Genomic DNA, 20221 nt, shown 5'->3' on the forward strand with positions numbered 1-20221 from the left:
GTACTTTTTGTCTGGCAGAATCTAAGTGCTTTGAAATTAAACTTTTTTTTTTTTTTTTTTTTTTTACTTTTTCAGGCACTGTTCCAATACCCCAAGTCAACCAGTACTTGTACTTTTTGTTTGCTCCTACTCTCATCTACAGAGACAGCTATCCCAGGTAACAGTGGCATGAAGTGTGAATGGGGATCCTGAGATACCTTGAGGAAATAGATTAAATTACCTAGCTGTGTGGCCTTGGGCAAGCCACTTAACTCCATTTGCTTTGCAAAAACCTTTTTAAAAAAAGAGAAAATATTGATTATTCAACAGTACTTTATTCCAAATTAAAAGCATCAGAGGCTGCATAGTGTTCTGGCAAGGCTTATGCCTAGTAGTTGGCAGAATAAAAACCTCTTATTAACCAAAATATTCAGTATGGAGTATCTTGGCTAAATTGGATTATATATGCTCTATGATTTTACCAGAAAACCACTTTTGTCTTAACTCTTTTGAAAATCTTTCTGAAATGTATTATTCTTTTTTTCTCTGTCATTGTAAATACTTAACTATTGAATATATCAAATTTTCCGTGAATTAGAATACTTTATTGTCTCAGTGTTCTGAACTTTTGTCTTTGGGTATGGTCCAGAAGATGCAACAATGTGACATTATGATAGACCTTCCATTCACACCTTATCCCTGGCTTCCTTGCTCTTCTTGGCACATGGCACTCTCCATCAGCCTTGAGCATTTTTCTGGCTGACCCTTCTTCTGGAAATACTCTTCTTCCTTAGGTCCACCTCCAGGCTTCTCTGACTTCCTTCAGGACCAGAAGCCCTTCCAATTCCTCCTTCATTTTGGTGTCTTCCCTCTGGGATGATTCTCAGCGTATCTTGTTTAGAGCTTATTTGTACCTAGTGGTCTGGGTATTGTTTCTCCCATTAGGTTGTGAGTTCTTGAAAGCAGATGCTATCTTTTTATACCTCTGTATCCCCAGGATCTCTCACAAAGTAGACGGTTAATAATTGCTAATTAATTGATTGATCCTAATGTTCTTAAATCTGCTGAGGACTGTCTCTATTCTGATGGTTTTCAAAGAAACTAATCACCCCTGAGCTGTTCTGCCTCAAGTTATCTTTTTGTGGCACAGAATTAAGTTAGGTGTGCCTATTTGTGTCCTGCTCCCAGAGGATCTTAGGGTCCAAGGACTTAAATTCAAATCCTGACTATGACATTGACTTTCTTGGAGAGTCTCTTAAATTTGCTGGGTTTCGGTTTCTTATCTACAAAATGGGGGACTTGGACTAGATGGTCTTCATGGTCCTTTTCAATTCTAACTTGATGATTCAGGTTTCTTTTTAAAAGATGAAAATCCTGGACTTTATATATAAACTTAAACAGAAAATACATTCCAGTAAATTGACTATTTCTTAGTCCCAGTTAATTGAGGTTTTTACTGTGAGAATATATTCAAGTTCTCAAATTTCTGACCTTTTGTTTTTTGTTCTGTCCATCTTCTTTCCACTTATGAAACCGAAGAGCTAGTTAAAATGCAAAATGTAGCATAATTCACTAGGCAGAGCCTTAGCTAAGATCAACCAAGTACATTTACAACATGCTTTTAAGTGGTTGGCTAGGTCACCATGTAGAAAATGGTGTTGGGTCTGGAGTCAGAAACACTCCTTCTTTAATTCAGATCTGTCCTCAAACTCTTTATTAGCTGTGTGACCCTGGACAAGTCACTGAATTCTGTTTGCCCCAGTTTCCTCATCTGTAAAATGATCTGGAGAAGGAAACAGCAAATCTCTTCAGTATCTTTGAATTAAAAAAACAAACAAACCCAAATGGAATTAAGAAAAGGACATAACTTTTGTGGGGGGCAAGGTATTTGGGTTTAAGTGACTTGCTCAAGGTCATTCAGCTAGATAATCATTAAGTATCTTGAGTCTAGATTTGAACTCGGGTCCTCCTGACTTCAGGGCCTGTGCTCTATCCACTGCACCTAAGTGTCCCCCAAAGTAGGACTTAACTTAAAAATGACTGAACAATAGCAAATTTAAGTGAGAAGGCCAGGGGTTTACTCTCTTGAGATGATTTATATAAATAAGTAAATGTTGTCTATTGAAGCACTAGATTGGCAGAAATAACAAGATGTCTTTTAGAATTGACAGTGTAATGTTTTCCTCAAAGGTTCTCAAAATTAAGCTCATATTGCCCCAATTTAAATATAATTAAAAATATTTATGGTTAAAGAAGATACCTGTTCATATTTAATGATTGTGCATACAAGTTCAAAAAACAGATTCTATTTTCTTCTCTCTTTTTAGGAATCCCACTATTAGATGGGGTTACGTAGCAACTCAGTTTGCACAGGTAAGCAAAAGAGGCAATCTGCTAACAATAAATGAGATTGGTAGTGGTTAGAAGTAAACAATGACAAATATACTTGTTTCTGGAAATGATAAAACATTGACCCAATTTTTATGAACTGAAAGGTTCATACAATTTCAGAAGAGAAAAGAGTCCCATGAACTATTCTTAATGAAGGGGATAATTTTCTTATTACCTAAATCATAATTTTTTTTCTAAGATAATTTACTTTTAGAAATTTGATTCAAATTCATTGTCCTCAAAAAGATCCTGTCATTAATATTTTTCTGTCCAGACTGGGCAGAAATCTTTTGTTCATTGGTAGCATGGGATAGTGCTAGACTTGGGAGTTATGAAGACTTGAGTTCTCCTATACTGCCTCAGAAACTTAATAGCCACATGAACCCTGGCTGGACCTTCTTCCTGAATAAATTGACCTAGTAACAAATAGTACTTTTTTCACTGGGTAGTTAGAAGATTCCAATAAGATAATGTAAATATAAGGACTTTGCAGAACTGGAATAACCTATAAATGTTTCTGTTAATATTATTATTTTCATAATTATAAAAATAAGAAACAGTTATCCAGAAGGATATGCCATACTTTATCAACATCAGATTTTCCATTGATAACAGAGCATCCCCATATTTCAAGCATTCATCATCAACTTTTATCTGATCTGTTCACTGTTTTTTCTCATCTTCCACTCTCCAGTCTATTTGCATAGCTACTGAATTCATCTTGCCAATTCAAAGTCTGATTATAGTACTTTACCTGTTCAAAACTCTAAGTATTTCCCTATTGCTAAGTTTGATATGCATTAGACTTGCATTTAAGACCTGTTGCTATTTGACTAAACACCGTTTCAGCTTTATTTTTTCCTTTATTGCTTCCTATACACCACATTGGTCTTACCTTCTATTACTATGTCTTATACAAGCCACTGTGGATGCCTGGAACATACTTTCTTCATTTTGCTATTGTTGAGAGCCTCTTGATCTTCAGGACTGTGGCTGCTAACTTCCATTATTTTTCTTTAGTTTCTTTCTTCCCCAATGTAGCTGAAAGTGACTTCTCTATCTCCAAATTTTCTTTATTATGCTTTTGTTCTCTTTAATTTTACCTTGTAGCTTCTTGATTTGTGTGTTACTTTACAACACAAACACAGATGCATGGTTTGAAAATTAACTTGTAGTTTTTTATCCCTGTATTCCAAATGCTTAACATAGTAGTTTGGTTACACTTGGTATTTAATAATATTAGATGAAATAAGGCAAATATATTTCTATATCAAAATATTTTGTTTTGTACCCAAAATAAATGTTAGAAGAATTTTATTTTTTTTAAATGCTGTTTGGTGAAATATTTAGAAAAACTGCTTAAAATGACGGGAATAAAGTAGATAAAATAACAAATACTAATGGATGTTGTTTTATATTTGGTTATAATCTAAATGAGATCTGCTCTCATGTTTTAATTGAACATGAAGTAATCATGGTACTCTGGTTTTTGTGAGGCAGTGAGGTTAAATGAGTCGCCCAAGATCACATAGCTAGTAAATAGAAGTGTCTGAGGCTGTATTTGAACTTGGGTCCTCCAGACTCCAGGGCCTATCTTTCCACTACACCACTAGCTGCCCCCTCAACATACGTAACATTTCAGAGGGCATATACCATAGAAACTTGCTGTCAAAGCACAGAGGACCTTGATCACATACTAGCTGTTCTAACTGACCTGGGCCAATCACTTAACATTTTTGTTTAACCTGTTAGACTGTAGTTTTCAGAGAAGGAACTGACCTGGTTTGATAGATAGAGGTTCCCTTACCCATGAAATCATTAGTCTAATTTCCATATCCTAATGACTAGATTCATTGCCCTCCATTCCTCCAAGGGGAAAACATGTTAAAAAAAAAAAAAAGCCCAGTTGTTTTTGCTTTGTTTTAGGTCTTTGGTTGCTTGTTTTATGCATATTATATCTTTGAAAGACTTTGTGCTCCCTTGTTTCGGAATATCAAACAAGAGCCCTTCAGTGTTCGGGTTTTGGTCCTGTGCATCTTCAACTCCATTTTGCCGGGTAAGATGAGCCATATGTTATTTGGGTGTAGTATAGTCTTTGGTTGACCAAATTGAACATTCTTGGGGGGGGTTATTTTTTTTTCCAGTTACTTACAAAGATAGTATTAAACATAAATCTTTAGTAAGCTTTTGAGTTCCACACTTTTTACCATTTCTACATTTTGCATTCTGTTTCTACCATTCTCCCTTTCTTCCCCCTCCCCATAGCAGTGGTACAGGTTATACGTGTACAATCAGTTTTAACGTATTTCCACATTAATCATGTTGTAAAAGAAGAATTAGAAAAAAGAGGGAAAATTCAAGAGAATGAAAGGAAAAAAACATCAAAAAAATTTGCTTTGGTCTGCATTCAGGTTCCATAGTTTTTCTTTGGATATGGATGGCATTTTCCATTACAAGTCTTTTAGAATTGTCCTTGATCACTGAACTGCTGAGAGGAGCTTAGTCCATCATAGTTGATTGGATTTTTGTTAATGTGTACAATGTTCTCCTCCTTCTGCTCACTTTATTCAGCGTCAGATTATGCAAGTCTTTCCAGGTTTTTCTGAAATTAACCCACTCATTTCTTTGGGGGGCGGGGATTAGCAAGGCAGTGAGGTTAAATTCTTGTCCAAGGTCACACAGCTAGTAAGTATCAAGTGTCTAAGACAAGGTTTGAACTCATGATTTCTTATAGAACAATACTCTTCCATCACATTCACCACAATTGATGGACATTGCCTCTATTCTTTGCCACTACAAAGAGAACTACTATAAATATCTTGGTACATATGGATCTTTCTCTTTTTCATGATCCCTTTGGGTTACAGACCTAGTAATGGCATTGTTGGATCAAAGGGTACATACACACAATGTTATTGTGGTTTGGGCGTGGTTCCAAATTGCTCTCCGGAATGGTCAGCTCTGTTCAAAACTCCACTAACAGTGCCTTAGTGTCTGTTTTTCCACATCCTTTCCAATATTGATTGTTTTCCTTTTTTGTCACAAAATGAACATTCTTGAGGAAACTTATTCCATGAAGTTTTGTATAAAATGATTCAAGTGAACATTCGACCATATCACTGCAAGATGACTATAACCTTGAATAGTGATTTTTCAAATAATTTTCTAAAACTGAACAAACTTAAAGTAGTACTTATAAGAGACTATTGTGTATTAACCTTCTGTAAAAATTAATGGGACAAAGCACCAGGTCTGGTGTCAAGAAGACTCTTCTTTGTGAGTTAAAATCTGACCTCAGACACTAAGTATGTGACCCTGGGCAAGTCACTTATCCCCATCTGCCTCAATTTCCTTATTTGTAAAATGAGCTGAAGAAGAAAATGGCAGACCATTCTAGTATCTTTACTCAAAAAATCTCAAATGGGGTCACAAAGTAATTCACAGACACACTAGGGTAGCAAATTTAGGATGTTGGTTTTAATATAGTCCACAGAGTAAATTCATGCCTTATATTGACATATCTAACAATCTAAGGAAATAATTTTTCATTAAAATATTGAATTTTATGCCATATTAGAAATAGAGGTATAAAATACTTAAAATTCTCTTGCTTGACACTTTCTTAAGAGTCAGGAAGAACTTTAGAAAACAGCTTATTCAGTTTTGCACCCAGTCCAACATACCCCCTCTTCTACATCCTAGACAGCTAGCCCATCTGTCTTCTGGGTAGAACGGTTCTTTTGAAGAGGGAAATGCACATAGTTAAGAGAGCTGATAAGCTGAAGTTATCAAATATGATAAGGAGAACAAAAAGGACTCCTAAAGCTATATATTCAGAGCAGAAAGTAAAGGATGACATCATTATTTTTTTTTATTTTTAGGTTTTTGCAAGGCAAATGGGGTTAAGTGGCTTGCACAAGGCCACACAGCTAGGTAATTATTAAGTATCTGAGATCGGATTTGAATCCAGGTACTCCTGACTCCAGGGCCAGTGTTCTATCCACTGGGCCACCTAGCCGCGCCTAGGATGACATTATTGTATGAAATTACAGCTCAATCCATATTTGAATTGTTGGGGAATTCTTTATATTAGGCTTCCTAGTAGCTCCACTCACTTAAGTTTATAACTCACATGATATCCTTTCCAGAGCCTTCACTCTTTCTTCAGTTTAAGCATTAGTGTTTTTTTTTTTAGTTAAACTTCTTATGCCTCTTTTCCATACTCCTACTATGCACTGACTTATTTTAAACTGACAGTCATCAGCTGAATGGTGCAGTGAATAGAACATTGGATTTGGAGTCAGGAAGCCTTGTGTTGAAATAGGACTTCAGACACTTCTTGCTCTGTGGCTGTGGCAAGCTATGTTGTCTCTGGATCGATTTTCTCATCTGTAAAAATGGGCATAATAGTATTGTCTTGTTTATTGGTTGATAAGGATTACATGAGATTTTTATGAAGTGTTTTGTAAACTTAAAAGGGCTGTAATGAATATTATCTCTTATCAAAGGAAAAATAGTCCAATTGGACACCTTTTTGTATTTATGCAGTTGCTTTTCTAAATCAACACTATATCACCAATGCTGTCAGTTTTATAAGTAGTCTATGATCTTATCCAAATTGATTTTTTAAAAACAAGTTGCTCTGTTCCAAACTAAGAAAAGACCCTGCAACTTGACTCTAGAGATTTGCTTTCAATGTTGACATCAAGCCATTTTAGGAGTGTTTATCTATATACAATCTGAGATCTCTGTGTTCAGTTCACATTTCTCTAATTTTGTTCTTAAGAATGAGTTGGCTAGATTCCAACATATACCTTGTCTTGGGCAGAGATGTAGCAACCCTTTCAAAATGATGCTGTTGATCTAGGGAATTGATTTGAAAAGCACACTTATCTGTAGTTTCAAATTCTTTTTTTTTTTTTAAACTAGTACATTTATCTTTGTCTAATCATCTCGTGCCTTTTCCATTTTCCATAATTTCTCAGAGATGCCCAAAAAAGTTCAGCACACAAGTTTTGTATCATTCTGTTAAGGTAACAAATTTTATTTCATTTGAAAAGGTTTTAAAAAAAAGGTTTCTCTTCACTTCTTAAAATCTTTCATATTATAAGGATCTTCTCCTGGATGGTGAAAATAAAGCTAAATGGAGTTGTTCCACCTTTCTGTCACCTTTCATAGTTGCCATACAATAATGTCATCCTTTACTTTCTGCTCTGAATATATAGCTTTAAGAGTCCTTTTTGTTCTCTTTAGCATATTTGATGACTTTGGCTTATCGGCTCTCCTAATTGTGTTAAAAGTTTGTGTTTCCTTTTATTTTTGTCCTTGTTTAGGTCATCCCTCCATTGATTTCAAATCGGAGCTCCCTGTCAAACACTTTGTGCAGTCATCTGAATTTCTTTAATTGTATCTTCCTTGTCTTCATTGTCTTTCTAGACAACCAAAGGACCAAGCTAGACATTTCATTGTGAGAATGAGACAAGTTGAAATAAAGTGAAAGCATAATTAGGAGTCACTTTACTGAATAAAAGGAAAGTTTAATAGTGTACTACTTAGTAGAGATACCTATCTGAGTTCTATTTGGAGTAGTTAGTTAAAGATTTGCAAAAATAACCTTGTGCTCAGGTGGCTAGGTAGCTTCTCATAAAGCCAGTTCATGGAAAATCAATAAGTAGAATGGCTTTTCAACAAATACTACCCTAAGGACTATTGAATTGAGTTAAAGAGGACTTCTAGGTTTTGCTTATTTGTTTTATCATAATCAAATGATAATTCCATTGTTTAGTATTAGCTCTCAAGTTGGATTCTGACACTTTATCTAATCTTTCCAGGTATGCTGATTTTATTTCTTTCATTTTTTGCTGTATTACACTGTTGGTTTAATGCCTTTGCGGAGATGTTACGCTTTGGGGATAGGATGTTCTATAAGGTAAGGGACTTGACAGAAGCAGGTAATTTGTCATTTTCTTTTTTTATTGGTATTACCATGCCCTCATGGTAAATTCCATATTTTATTTACACATTAGTTTATGTAGACTAAAATAAAAATGCATAGATAACAAGCTCACTGTTTTACACAATCTTGTCATAAGGAGAATTAAACTTATAAAACAGTTCTAGTATGCTTTTGATCCTTATTTGATATGATAACTATAAAGTTTTTTAATGTATCTTATGAAACTGGACTGCTGATTAAACTAGGATCAACTTGCTTCACATGGCATTCATAACTTTTGGGTTATCTGTGTCTTTAAAACGATCTTAGCAAATTTCCTCATAAAATGCTTTCCGGTAAGGAATGAGGTAAAAAGTATTTTGCTTGAAAAGGTTTTTCTTAAAATAGTTTCTCTTATATTTAGAGTGTCTGTCTTTTATGGCCACCCTAACCCTCTTCTCTTCAGGAAGGCACTTCATAACTTAAATTTTTATTCCCCTGGAATTATTTTGCCGAATTCTTGGGAAAGTGGAATCTTTGTCCTTTATTTGAGGAAACAATAGACTAGAGGAATAGTTCTATATCATTAGAACTTGATAGAAGTATACTTGGGTTTTTCTTATTTGTCTTGTTATGAAACTGAGTAGTGGTTTTTATTAGAGTGGGAATGATTCCTTTTTATAAATCATTCTTTTAATTTTCTTGGGAAGTCAGCATGACTTGATTAACGAATGACTATGTTGGGAAGGAAAAAAAGCTCTGTTCTATATAGTTCATAATATATGGATAGAATTTGTGAAAGTTTCAGTATGGTTTTTTTTTTCCCTCAACTGTATACCCTCGTTTTTTGTTTTGTTGTTGTTTTTTTTAAAGGACTGGTGGAACTCAACATCCTATGCCAACTATTATAGAACTTGGAATGTGGTAGTCCATGACTGGCTCTATTACTATGCTTACAAAGATTTCCTCTGGGTGAGTTATGAGCTTTAATTTGTGCTGTCTTAAGAAATTAGGAGCTTTTCCAAAAAAGCTACTAGGGCAGGAAAAATAGTTATAGATACCTCACCTCACAAAGAAAGGGAATGATCTGTGTTGATTTTCACATTTGCTGTCTTTCTCTCTTTATATTTCCCTGACTCTTTGCCTCCTGTTTCCCTACCCATCACTATCCATTAGGTTCATCCTGTCCTATTCTCTCCCTAGAGCACTGACCCTAAAATCAGGAGGACCTGAGTTCAGATGTGTTCTCAGACACTTAATAATTACTTAGCTATATGACCTTGGGCAAGTCACTTCACCCCATTGTCTTGCAAAAAAAAGGATTTGTGTTCATTAAAGACAGGAACTATCTTATCTCCTATGGTCCCTAGCACAGGGCTGTGTATGAAATGTGTGACATTTCTATTACTTGGTATATATAACTGTTTAATAAAAACTGTCCAGTGGACCCCAGGCAACTTTGGATACTATCCTTAATAAGGTAGATGGGCTCATGGCAGTATCTCTAAAGATTTAATATTCCCAGTTGTTTCCTTAGTTCAGACCTAGTTCTGTCATGGAATAGTTGCTTTAACAAGAAGAGTATTAATAAATAGCTCTAGAAATATATCCAACTTAATTATAGATATATATGTTCCTGGAAAGTTGTGAATTAAATTTTTGTAAATGGAATTGTCATTGACTAATATTATATTTCAGATATACTTTGTTTTCTGATTATCCAAATGGCTGTATCTTTTAAAAACTTAAGTATCTACACCTCTTACCTCTTTGTTTTGACTAGGGTATTATATCTAAATAATCTGTTTAGCCAGGCCTATTTTATTAGTAGATATTCTTCATTTTGCAGCACAGCTATGCTGTGATTTTATAAACATGTGATAATGATCTTGAATAGCTTTCTTGGGGATTAGCTTGCTTAATTTGTGAATTTTAATCCATGTACTCTTTAATCATGTTCATTTGACATTTACTTGCAGGGAGCTTTTGACTGTGGTAGAAAGATCTGCCTGGGTCTTTTAACAGAAAGACCCTGTAAGACTTTAAAACTTAGAATCTGTTTCTCTGAATCATCTGTGTCTGACTTGATTTTTTTAAACTTTGATGTGTGTCTCTCCCCCCCCCCCCCCCCCCCAAGTTTTTCAGCAGGAGGTTCAAAACAGCTGCTATGGTGTCTGTCTTCGCAGTATCTGCTGTAGTGCATGAGTATGCCCTGGCTCTGTGCTTGAGTTTTTTCTACCCAGTCCTCTTTGTACTCTTCATGTTCTTTGGAAGTAAGTTTTTCTACAAGATTAAAGGGTGCAATGCTGAAAGTGATCATAGGCAATAACAGAACCAGAATGTGAAGTTCAATTAGATGACTAGGTGATTTTAGGGCTTCTGCCCTTCTATAAGCAGTAAATATTATTAACAGCCTCTTTACTGTGTCAATATTATTAACACCATTCCTGATCCATTACTAAATAGATGGGTTCATTATAATGCTTCATTTTTATTTTTTGAATTCTAGACTAAAATGATAGAAATACAGTACAACATACTCAGTTGATACTTTGTGGATTTTAGGGAATCATAATAAATGTTTTGAACCTTAGTGAAGATAACCTTGATAACTGCATTTTTGTTTTCCTTGCTTTTCACTTCCAGTGATTTTCAATTTCATTGCCAATGATAGTCGGAAAAAACCTATTTGGAATGTCTTGATGTGGGTATCTCTCTTCTTAGGACATGGAATCCTACTATGTTTATATTCTCATGAATGGTATGCACGTCAGCAGTGTCCTTTAAAAAATGTGAGTAATCTAAGGGGCACTAAGTACCAGATTTCAAAATATGTGCAGAAGTTTTAAAAACTGCTTAATAGGGGGCAGCTAGGTGGCGCAGTGGATAAAGCACTGGCCCTGGAGTCAGGAGTACCTGGGTTCAAATCCGGTCTCAGACACTTAATAATTACCTAGTTGTGTGGCCTTGGGCAAGCCACTTAACCCCATTTGCCTTGCAAAAACCTAAAAAAAAAACAAAAAAAAAACCTGCTTAATAGAAAAAGAGAAAAGAGGAGGAAAAAAACAAAATGAAATTGAGAACCCAGGAATAGAATTCAGAATTGATACTAGATAAATCCATACACCCACCAAGAATATAGACTTTCTATTCAGTTAAAATTGTTGGAATAGGAATAGCAAAAAAAAAAAGGTTTGAATCCAAATTCATGATATTTGCCACAATACAGGCTTGCATAATCAGTAATCTTAATCTCAAAAATAGAAAAAAATGGAAAAAAATTGTCTCAGTTATCAAGCAGATCATTTTTATCATTCAGATAGAATAAAGTAAAGGACACCCAGATCACTGGCCTTAATTATACAAAGAAAATATTTCTATATGTCAGATCTTTGGGGTCAACCTTGTTCTTTGTAATTTTAACATGTTCTATTTCAGTCAATTAGTGATAATGGGTCTCTCCTTTTACATTGTTCTAAGTAATTTTGTTTTCTCACTTTTGTTTACTTTTATTTCATACCCCACACATTCACAAAACAGAACTCATCATTTTCCATACAAACCCATCCTCCTGCAGCCTTGCATGTTTTTGTCCTATCAGTCAGTTCTGCAGTCATCATCAAATCAACCCTCTCTCACCTCTAAAGTCCAGTGCGTTGCCAAGTTTTGTGGATTTTACTCCATATATGCTCTTCCCCCATCCTTTCCCTTCTCTGACCTCTAATCTGTTTTAGGCTTCAAGAATTTTTCTCTCTACCACTGCAATAGCATCCTCTGAACTCCTGATCCCATTCTCTCCCCATAGGGAATTTACAAAAGAAATTTTATTTTATTTTATTTTAATTTTTTTTAGGTTTTTGCAAGGCAAATGGGGTTAAGTGGCTTGCCCAAGGCCATACAACACAGCTAGGTAGTTACTAAGTGTCTGAGACAGGATTTGAACCCAGGTACTCCTGACTCCAAGGCCAGTGCTTTATCCACTACGCCACCTAGCTGCCCCCCTAAATGTGATTCATTTGTACAAAAATATTTATAGCTGCTCTGGTGATATAAAAAATATTTGAAATGATCTATGGAATTAAAAATGAGCAGGTAGTATATTTAGTGTCATGCTGTAAAAATAATATGCATGGGGTGGCTAGGTGGTGCAGTAGATAGAGTACTGGCCCTGGAGTCAGGAGTACTTCAGAGTCCTGATTAAGTGACCATTAGCCTTTACTTGGAGGCTTTTTGGTGAGGAGGGTCAGCTAGGTGGCTCAGTAGATATAAATCCCTGGCCTTAGAGACAAGAGAACATGAGTTCAAATCCAGCTTTAAACACTTGACACTAACTAGCTTTGTGGCCTTGGACAAGTCATTTAACTTTGCCTCCCAATCCAGAGCCCTCTCCAGTCCTGATTCATATCTGGCCACTGGACCCTGAAGACTCTGGAGGAAAAGGTGACTTAGCCTACCACCTCCTCACTCAAATCCAGTTTATGTTCTTCTCATGGCATCATCTTTCTGATGTTGTGGTCTTCTTTGCAAATGAAAGACACCATTTGGTGAAGAAGCACCCATTACCTCATGAGGAAATCATCTCACTTTTGGAGAGCTCTCATCATTCAGATTTGATTCCTTTTCATCAAGCTTAATTCTTCCTCACTTAGAAATTTCCTTGCCTCCGGACGTTTCCATTGAGCTTATAACTGCCCACCTGGCTACCTAGTCTATCTTGGACTTGTGAACCTACATTCAAGATTCAGCTATTAATTTTGTATTTATTAGATTCAGCTCAAAGTCTTAGCCTCTTGAGATCTTTATGATTTTTGATTCTTGTCAATTGACCCAAACTTCGGGTCATCTTCATATTTAATAAGTGAACTATTTTATCAAATGAGATCACATATATAAAAAGATTTGCAAACTCTAGAGTACTTATATGAATGTTAGTTTTTCTGTGTTCTTTTATTCAAAAAATTGAGGCCCAACCCAGATACCAAAGTCATTCCATAACAGCTCTTCTAAGGTAGTAAGAGAATCTTAGTAATCACTCTATGACTTTAACTGTTCATCCAATTGTAAATCAAACCCAGGTCTTCCTCCTCTTTTTCACAAGAATTGCCTGGGAGGGGTGGCTAGGTGGAGCAATGGATAGAGCACTGGCCCTGGAGTCAGGAGTGCCTGAGTTCAAATCTGGCCTCAGACGCTTAATAATTACCTAGCTGTGTGGCCTTGGGCAAGCCACTTTAACCCCATTTGCCTTGCAAAAAAAACCTAAAAAAATTTTTTTTGAATTGCCCAGGAGATTTTTTTTCCCAACACTTGTCTAAAATCTTGGTAACAGAGGATCTGCAGCATTGCCCTGGCCCACCAATCTATTCTTGAGTTCTTTAAAAAACGAGAAACAAAGTTAACATAGCTTGTCCTGCTGTCGATAATAACCTGGGTAGTCCCAGCTTCTCTCTGCAAGTGTCCGCTCGCCAATCTTTTAATAATAATGCAACTGAGAAATCTGGCATGGATTGAAGTTCGCCTTAGCACCCTGTCATTTAGGCCCCATTTTCTCCCACTCAGAGTGACTCAGCAGTCTTCTTTGCCAGTTCTTTAAAGTCTTCTAGAACGCCCTTCATCTGACCACATGACCTGAACTCTTTGAAGGCTGCTTAGTGTTCTTACTGTTACCCAATAATTGGTGTATTCACTTGTATTGTCTTTTTTTGTTCTGTTCTTATTCTCCTTGACAGAGTAAACAAGCCAATTAAGAGTTGAGTTGTTATTCTGTTATTATCTTGTCTCTTTCTGGGTGGTGACCCCTTTGATCTTCTACCTCTTCTTTTGATTTTAATGCTCCCAACACTCTTGGACTCTACTAACTCTTCTCTAGCCATTTTTTTGCTGTCCTTGGAGTAATAGCTTTCAAATGTCTTTTAAAAAATGTTAGTTGGTTGAGTTTCCCCAAACATCCCCAGCAGCCCTCCTAAAGAGGGCCCTGTTTTCTTCATTAGAATTATTTGTCTTTATTCTTTCATTCTCAAGAGTCTTAGGGCAGTGGATTCCAGCTGTCCTTTTCCTGAAGCCTTATTTAATTAATATCTTAGGATTCATTCATAGCATAGCAGAGAGATGACCTTGGGGGATAGGAACACTCAGGTACATGTTCTGGTCTTGATAGGAATGAATTCTGTAATCCTGGGCAGATTATTTCAGTCTCTTGGTACTCCAGATAGCTCTACAGAAAAGGTGCTTATTTAATATTGATAACAGGATGTTTGCTCACTTGGGCCTTTTCTCTACTAAGGAAATCTTGGACAAAATCCCTCTCCCTTTTCTTGCAAGAGGTCTGAAATAGGGGCTAGTGACTGCAACTAGATCAATTACTAGGAAGGAATCAAACATGGTAGAACTTCTAAATGGCCTGGATAGAGACACAGATCAAAGGGACTTTTTTAACTTGTTAATTAATTTAGTTTCACCTTGTTAAAGGAAATTTTGCATAAAATATTGTTCCTTATTTTCTATATTTAACTCTACTATAATTATTAAACTCATTTTTTAAAAGGAAGAAATATAATCTGCCTGGAGTATAAAATAGCCATACTACAACATTGAATGGGTCATCTGGGCAATTTTAAGGAAATGGTTTTAAGAGTGAACTTATTTAAGAATGAAAAAATGACTTGGGACTGAGGAGATTTGTAATTTCAGCTTAAAAATTCTTTGATGTGTATATACAATGTGGCTGTATTTGACCTTCTAATGTCTCCCCGTGATTTTATTTTCATCCCTCTCTCCCATTTGGCCAGTCCCAAATTGAATCTCAGTTTATCAAAAGTAGGCCTGAACTATAGCATGACTTTTTAGTGTTGATCTTGTTTGAAATTCAGTAAGAAAGGTACTCAGTATGCTTAGTGGATGTCATTTTGTATTATCTTCATTTCCTTTACTCCTCCAGTGGTATGGGCAATTAAGTTGTTTAACTTATTTACTTCCATTTGAATTATATCATTTATTTGACTTTTCAAAATTTAAATTAGTTATTTAGTGTGATTTTTGTCTAAAAACCATCCAAAACTTTATTGGGTATTTTAGAATTGTGATACAGAGATCTTCCTTCTCATGCCTCACTTGGACACTAACCCTCCCATCTTGTTTCTTGCAGCCAACATTTCTAGACTATGTAAGACCTCGCTCCTGGACATGTCACTATGTGTTTTAAAAACATGGACTTCAGTGTTCTTTCGTGATTGAATTTGTGTGCCATCTTATTCTAGAAAAGCAGCTGCTTTAAAAAAAAGTTGAGCTGCATCAAGATAAATCTGCGAGTGATTACTGCAAGTGATTCCATTCATTTATTGGTGACAAAGCCAGTATCATGTCAGTTATCTAAAGCCAAGATAATGAGTCCAGCAATTCCAGTGGAATCCTGTTAAGGAGAAATTTGTTTTTCTCTTTGGGAGCAATTTCTAAGGTACAGACAGATTTTTGACTGAGACATATCTACCCAAAGTCCAGCAGTCACATTCATCCATTATCTTTCTTTACTCATTTATTTAACATTGTATATGTTTTTCTTAGTTACTGAAATGGCCAAAACATACATAAAGACTTAATGCTTTCAATATCTGTTGTTTGCAACTTATTTCTATGCACACTGTTGTTATTGATTAAAAATGTATTTGAAAAAAGAGAATAACAGTGTTAATGTGGAATAATATATGTAAAGAGCTATGTCATTGATTTTTACAAAGATGATTCTTACACTTTTTTGTATTGTTTTTATTCCAAATATGCTTAGAAATCTATTGAACTGAGTAAAAAAAATTCTGAATTCAAGCTACCACTTCATGTTGTTTCTCTGTTCTCTAACATAGGCCTTGTGATTTATGTGAAACATAAGAAAGCCTTTCCATTAGAAATCCTGTATGAGTTCACATACAGGAGCTGGGAAAAGATGGAGAGTTGTTTTTTCTGTAACCCTCCTAAGCAATTTTATTTGCTTTCAGGAGGGTGGGGGTCAGGAGAGGAGAGAACAAGTATTAGAATTATTTATCATGAGTTCATTACATAATAGTAAGAGCATAGATAATTTAGGGAGTCTGTTTCTGAAAATTCAGGTTAGTTTGGCATTTTGTAGAAACATCCTCTGCCATAACCAGAGAAAGATCGAGTCATCTTAAAATGGTGCCAACTAAGTTATGTAAATGTATAATAAACTTGTTCATTTTCCTCAGTCTTAAGGGGATGATTTACCTAGAAGGTGGCTCCTGCAAGATTCAGTGATGCTACACTCAACAGTAATGTGCTTCTAAGAACATTTAAAACTGTGATTTGTTTGTTTTTTAGGCAATTGGGGTTAAGTGACTTGCCCAGTAACCACACAGCTAGTAAAGTGTCTGAGGCTGGATTTGAACTTGGTTCTCTTGACTCCAGGGCCATTGTTCAGTACATGTATGCACCACCTAACTGCCCTGTAAAACTGTGATTGTTTTCAAGGAAATGTATTTTCTCACTTTGATTCCATAAATATGATATTTTGTTTTCTTCTGTAATATCTTAATGCTTCACCATTATATGAAATGTGACTGAATTATCAAAGATTGGAATTTAGTCATAGAATCTGGAAATTCTCTTCACCAAATTGTAGTGAGGTCTTGAGGGAATCTCCTGAGGTCATGCTTGTATGTCTTTTCTGTCTTTCTTTGGGGGGTCTGTCTGTGTGTGTGTATTGTGTCTGTGCTTACTCACAAGTTCAGCATTCTTTCCACTGTGCAGCACTGCCTCAGTGACCTAAGAATTCATTCTGTGTTTTCAACAAATACAAAGACTTTCAGGTGAATGTCTTTTCCCCTTTGTGACCTTGGCAAAGTACAAACATATTGTAGTGATGTGGTCATTGCTCAAAAGGTATTTGAATTCTTCTTTTGAAAATTGCTTTTGGAACCACTTTTCAAGCCTCATGGAAAAGTCATTCTTACTATTTCATAATCACATCTGATTTTTTACTTCAAAACATATTACTCAACTTTATTGCCTACCATTTTTAACAGCCTAAATTCCAAATAGTCAAGCTTATTACTGTTGAAGATATTCAAAGAACTGTGTAATTATTTAAAGGCAAAAGCATTTGAGATTTATCTGATTACTACTTTCAATTAGAGCTTTAAATGTATTATTTGCCTACCATATAAGGTGAAATGTTTCCCTTTTTGTTACAATTCTTGGACAAAATAAAACAATGATAGGAGGGAAAATAAAACATGTTCTTTTTCCTTTTGTTAACTAATTGACCCAGAGCTTTAGCTTAACAACTAACAAATGTGCATTTACATTTTTTAGTTTCTTTTTTTCCCACTCTAATATGGAAAATGTTAAATATAAATATAAAATAGACCCTTGTGCCATAACAATTCATGTTCTGTTTAGATAGCTTTATTAAGGCAATAGAGTTAAATAACTTGCCCAAAGTCACACAATTAGGTAATTGTTAAGGTCTGAGGTCAGATTTAAACTCGTGTCCTCCTGACTTCCAGGGTCGATGCTCTATCCACTTAGCTGTCCCTAGATTCTTTTTAAAAAAAATTTTCTTCTATTTGAAAAAAAAATGACTATTCTTGGGAAATTTCAGAATAATAAATTGTATAGGTTGTGTGCTTTTTAAGATCAAATAGTTTTTCCTTGCATCAGAATTTATTCTGCTAATTACTTTCTGCTGTATTGTTTATAACAATAGATGCTTTCTCTCCAGAAATTAGCCTGAAGATTTAGATAGCATTAATAAAGAGCTGACAAAACTCTATAAATTGCAAAACAAAAGACTTGTACAAGCATTTGGGTGGTTACTCTGTGGTAGGTGCTTTGTTAAACTATGGGGAAATAAAAATAAAACAGGAAACAGTCCCTGCCCTCAAGGAGCTTACTATTGCTATTATCTAATGATTTTTAGAGTATTTGGAAATTAAAGCTCACACTTTTATAGTTCCAGGAATGCTATAATTGAAACAACTTCAATTTCTCCATTTGGAGATGGTATTGTTTCTACTGTTGATAAAAGTCTATTTTATAACCTGTTTGTTCTTCTGTGACATGCTTCCTATATTCTTATATGATCACTATTCTGATACTCTATTAATATTTTTGGATGCCTGGGATTCATCAGTGTTGTTGTCCTTTGTGTGTTTTATTTCAGACCCTCTACTTGATGTTAGGAGAGTTAGCAGTATAGCCACTGAGTTATGGTAAGAGGATATAAATCATGGGCCCTTGGGAACTTTTATGGGGCAGATTGAAAGCTATAAATGAAGTGTTTTAGCAAGTTTTGGATCAGTCTTGGAGATCACAGGGAATATTAGGCAGCAGAACTTTGCTATCTAGTGTTAACTTGAAGTATAATTTTCTGAGTGTGTTTTACTAGCTCTTATCTCAACTTCAAAGGGAACAAAGAAACAACAGTTTCTGTTAATTCCATCAAGAGGAAATGTGTAAAAGCAGCCTTGTTTTGCATGGTGTTGGTATCTACATCCTTTTATTCCTTTCCAAGATAAGCTGTGGTTCACATGATTCAGAATCTGCCACCCAAGCTCTCTAGAATGAGGACCTTGTTGGCCTACTTTTTACTTCCTTTTTTCCAAAATCATCTTTTGTAATTTCTGTGTTTTATGCATTCTTTTTTTGCATGGAATGAACACTTGGTTGTCTTTGGTCTTTGACTAGAACTTCAGTCACTTTCAGTATTTTTTCCACTCCACTTGAGCTGGCCTCCAGGTTTTTTGGTGAAGGACTCACATCAGCAATGAGCAGCTGCTGTGTATTGTTCTTGCTGACTTTGCTTTCCAGTTTGGGTTTTTTTTTTTTGTGGTTCCAAATACATTTGTAACATTGTCCCCAACCAATGCTTAACAATGCAATAGATATAATGTGGAGTGGAAACTCCATGAGCTGTTGGGTCAAGCAAGGGGTGGGCTGGTCATCCCCCAAGTGAGGACCCTACCCTGCTGCCTGAGCCAGTGTTGCTGCTTCCCTTGTTGAGTTGGGCCATTCACCCATTGTACATTACCCATATTATTATTCCAGGGAAAACTGATGGTATGCTTCAAAACAGAAGTTAGTTTTACATATTTATCAGAGTTCTGATCCTTTTTATCAGATTTTCCTGAGTGCCTGGTTTTGTTGTTTTTCTTTCTCTTGAATACTTTTTGTCTGGTCACTGGTACTTCAATTTGTTTAATTTTCATTGTACTTGGATTGATTTTTTTAAACAGACAGGATGCCTTTTTTAAAACTTTGAAATATATAAGAAATGGACAAATACTGTTCACATGAAGAATTCAATAAATATATTTGGGAAAATGGCTTTTGTTATTTAAACTATAATCAAGTTAAATTAAATTATTTTTTTGTAATGAAAGGAATTCAGTGCTTCATTGTAAGAGGCAAGAGCCACATGGTTTTCTTATTCATTTTGTTTTACAGTTCCTTTACTCAAGTATATTTAGATATGATTGTTTCAAATATGAAGATGATAGCATAAGAACAGCAAGATTTGATGTGTATGTATATGCACACAGCTTTATTAGTGCTATAAGACTTTTTTTCCTTTACCTCAAATATATCTCTTTATTAAATGACATATTAAAAGTGACTAGAAAAGAAAGATTTAAAAGAAACTTTATTACTTTGGCCAGGACTGTCCAGAATTTGACTTGCAGCTTTAACTCAAAGCTGAGTTAACACAGAGCTCTCATTAAAATGACAAATGAAAATATATTGTCCATTGCAATAAAAGATTTTAAAAGTAAGGTTTGCCCAGCCCTGACTTAGGCATTGAGTGGGGTCCCTTATGATAAACCAAAATTTAACTTACTCACAATGTTGAACCTGTCCTAGAGAGAATATATTCTTTACCCACAAATTAAGCCTGTGCTTGATTTGTTAGCA

General features: G+C 35.3%; 1 protein-coding gene across 3 annotated transcripts in view; it reads left to right on the plus strand.

The window, feature by feature from the left end:
- SOAT1 (sterol O-acyltransferase 1) overlaps positions 1 to 19661 on the plus strand; it is a 67435-nt gene extending 47774 nt beyond the window's left edge. For all 3 annotated transcript variants that reach the window (XM_074222146.1, XM_074222147.1, XM_074222148.1), the window contains exons 9-16: positions 76 to 157; positions 2307 to 2352; positions 4297 to 4426; positions 8202 to 8299; positions 9179 to 9277; positions 10443 to 10578; positions 10952 to 11097; positions 15447 to 19661. In XM_074222146.1, the coding sequence (XP_074078247.1) occupies positions 76 to 157; positions 2307 to 2352; positions 4297 to 4426; positions 8202 to 8299; positions 9179 to 9277; positions 10443 to 10578; positions 10952 to 11097; positions 15447 to 15503 (794 nt within the window). In that variant the 3' untranslated portion in view covers positions 15504 to 19661. The remainder of the gene's footprint in view (positions 1 to 75; positions 158 to 2306; positions 2353 to 4296; positions 4427 to 8201; positions 8300 to 9178; positions 9278 to 10442; positions 10579 to 10951; positions 11098 to 15446) is intronic.
- Positions 19662 to 20221: the final 560 nt, after the last annotated feature.

The sequence above is a fragment of the Macrotis lagotis genome, chromosome 2 (assembly GCF_037893015.1).
Source record: "Macrotis lagotis isolate mMagLag1 chromosome 2, bilby.v1.9.chrom.fasta, whole genome shotgun sequence".
Classification (NCBI taxonomy): domain Eukaryota; kingdom Metazoa; phylum Chordata; class Mammalia; order Peramelemorphia; family Peramelidae; genus Macrotis; species Macrotis lagotis.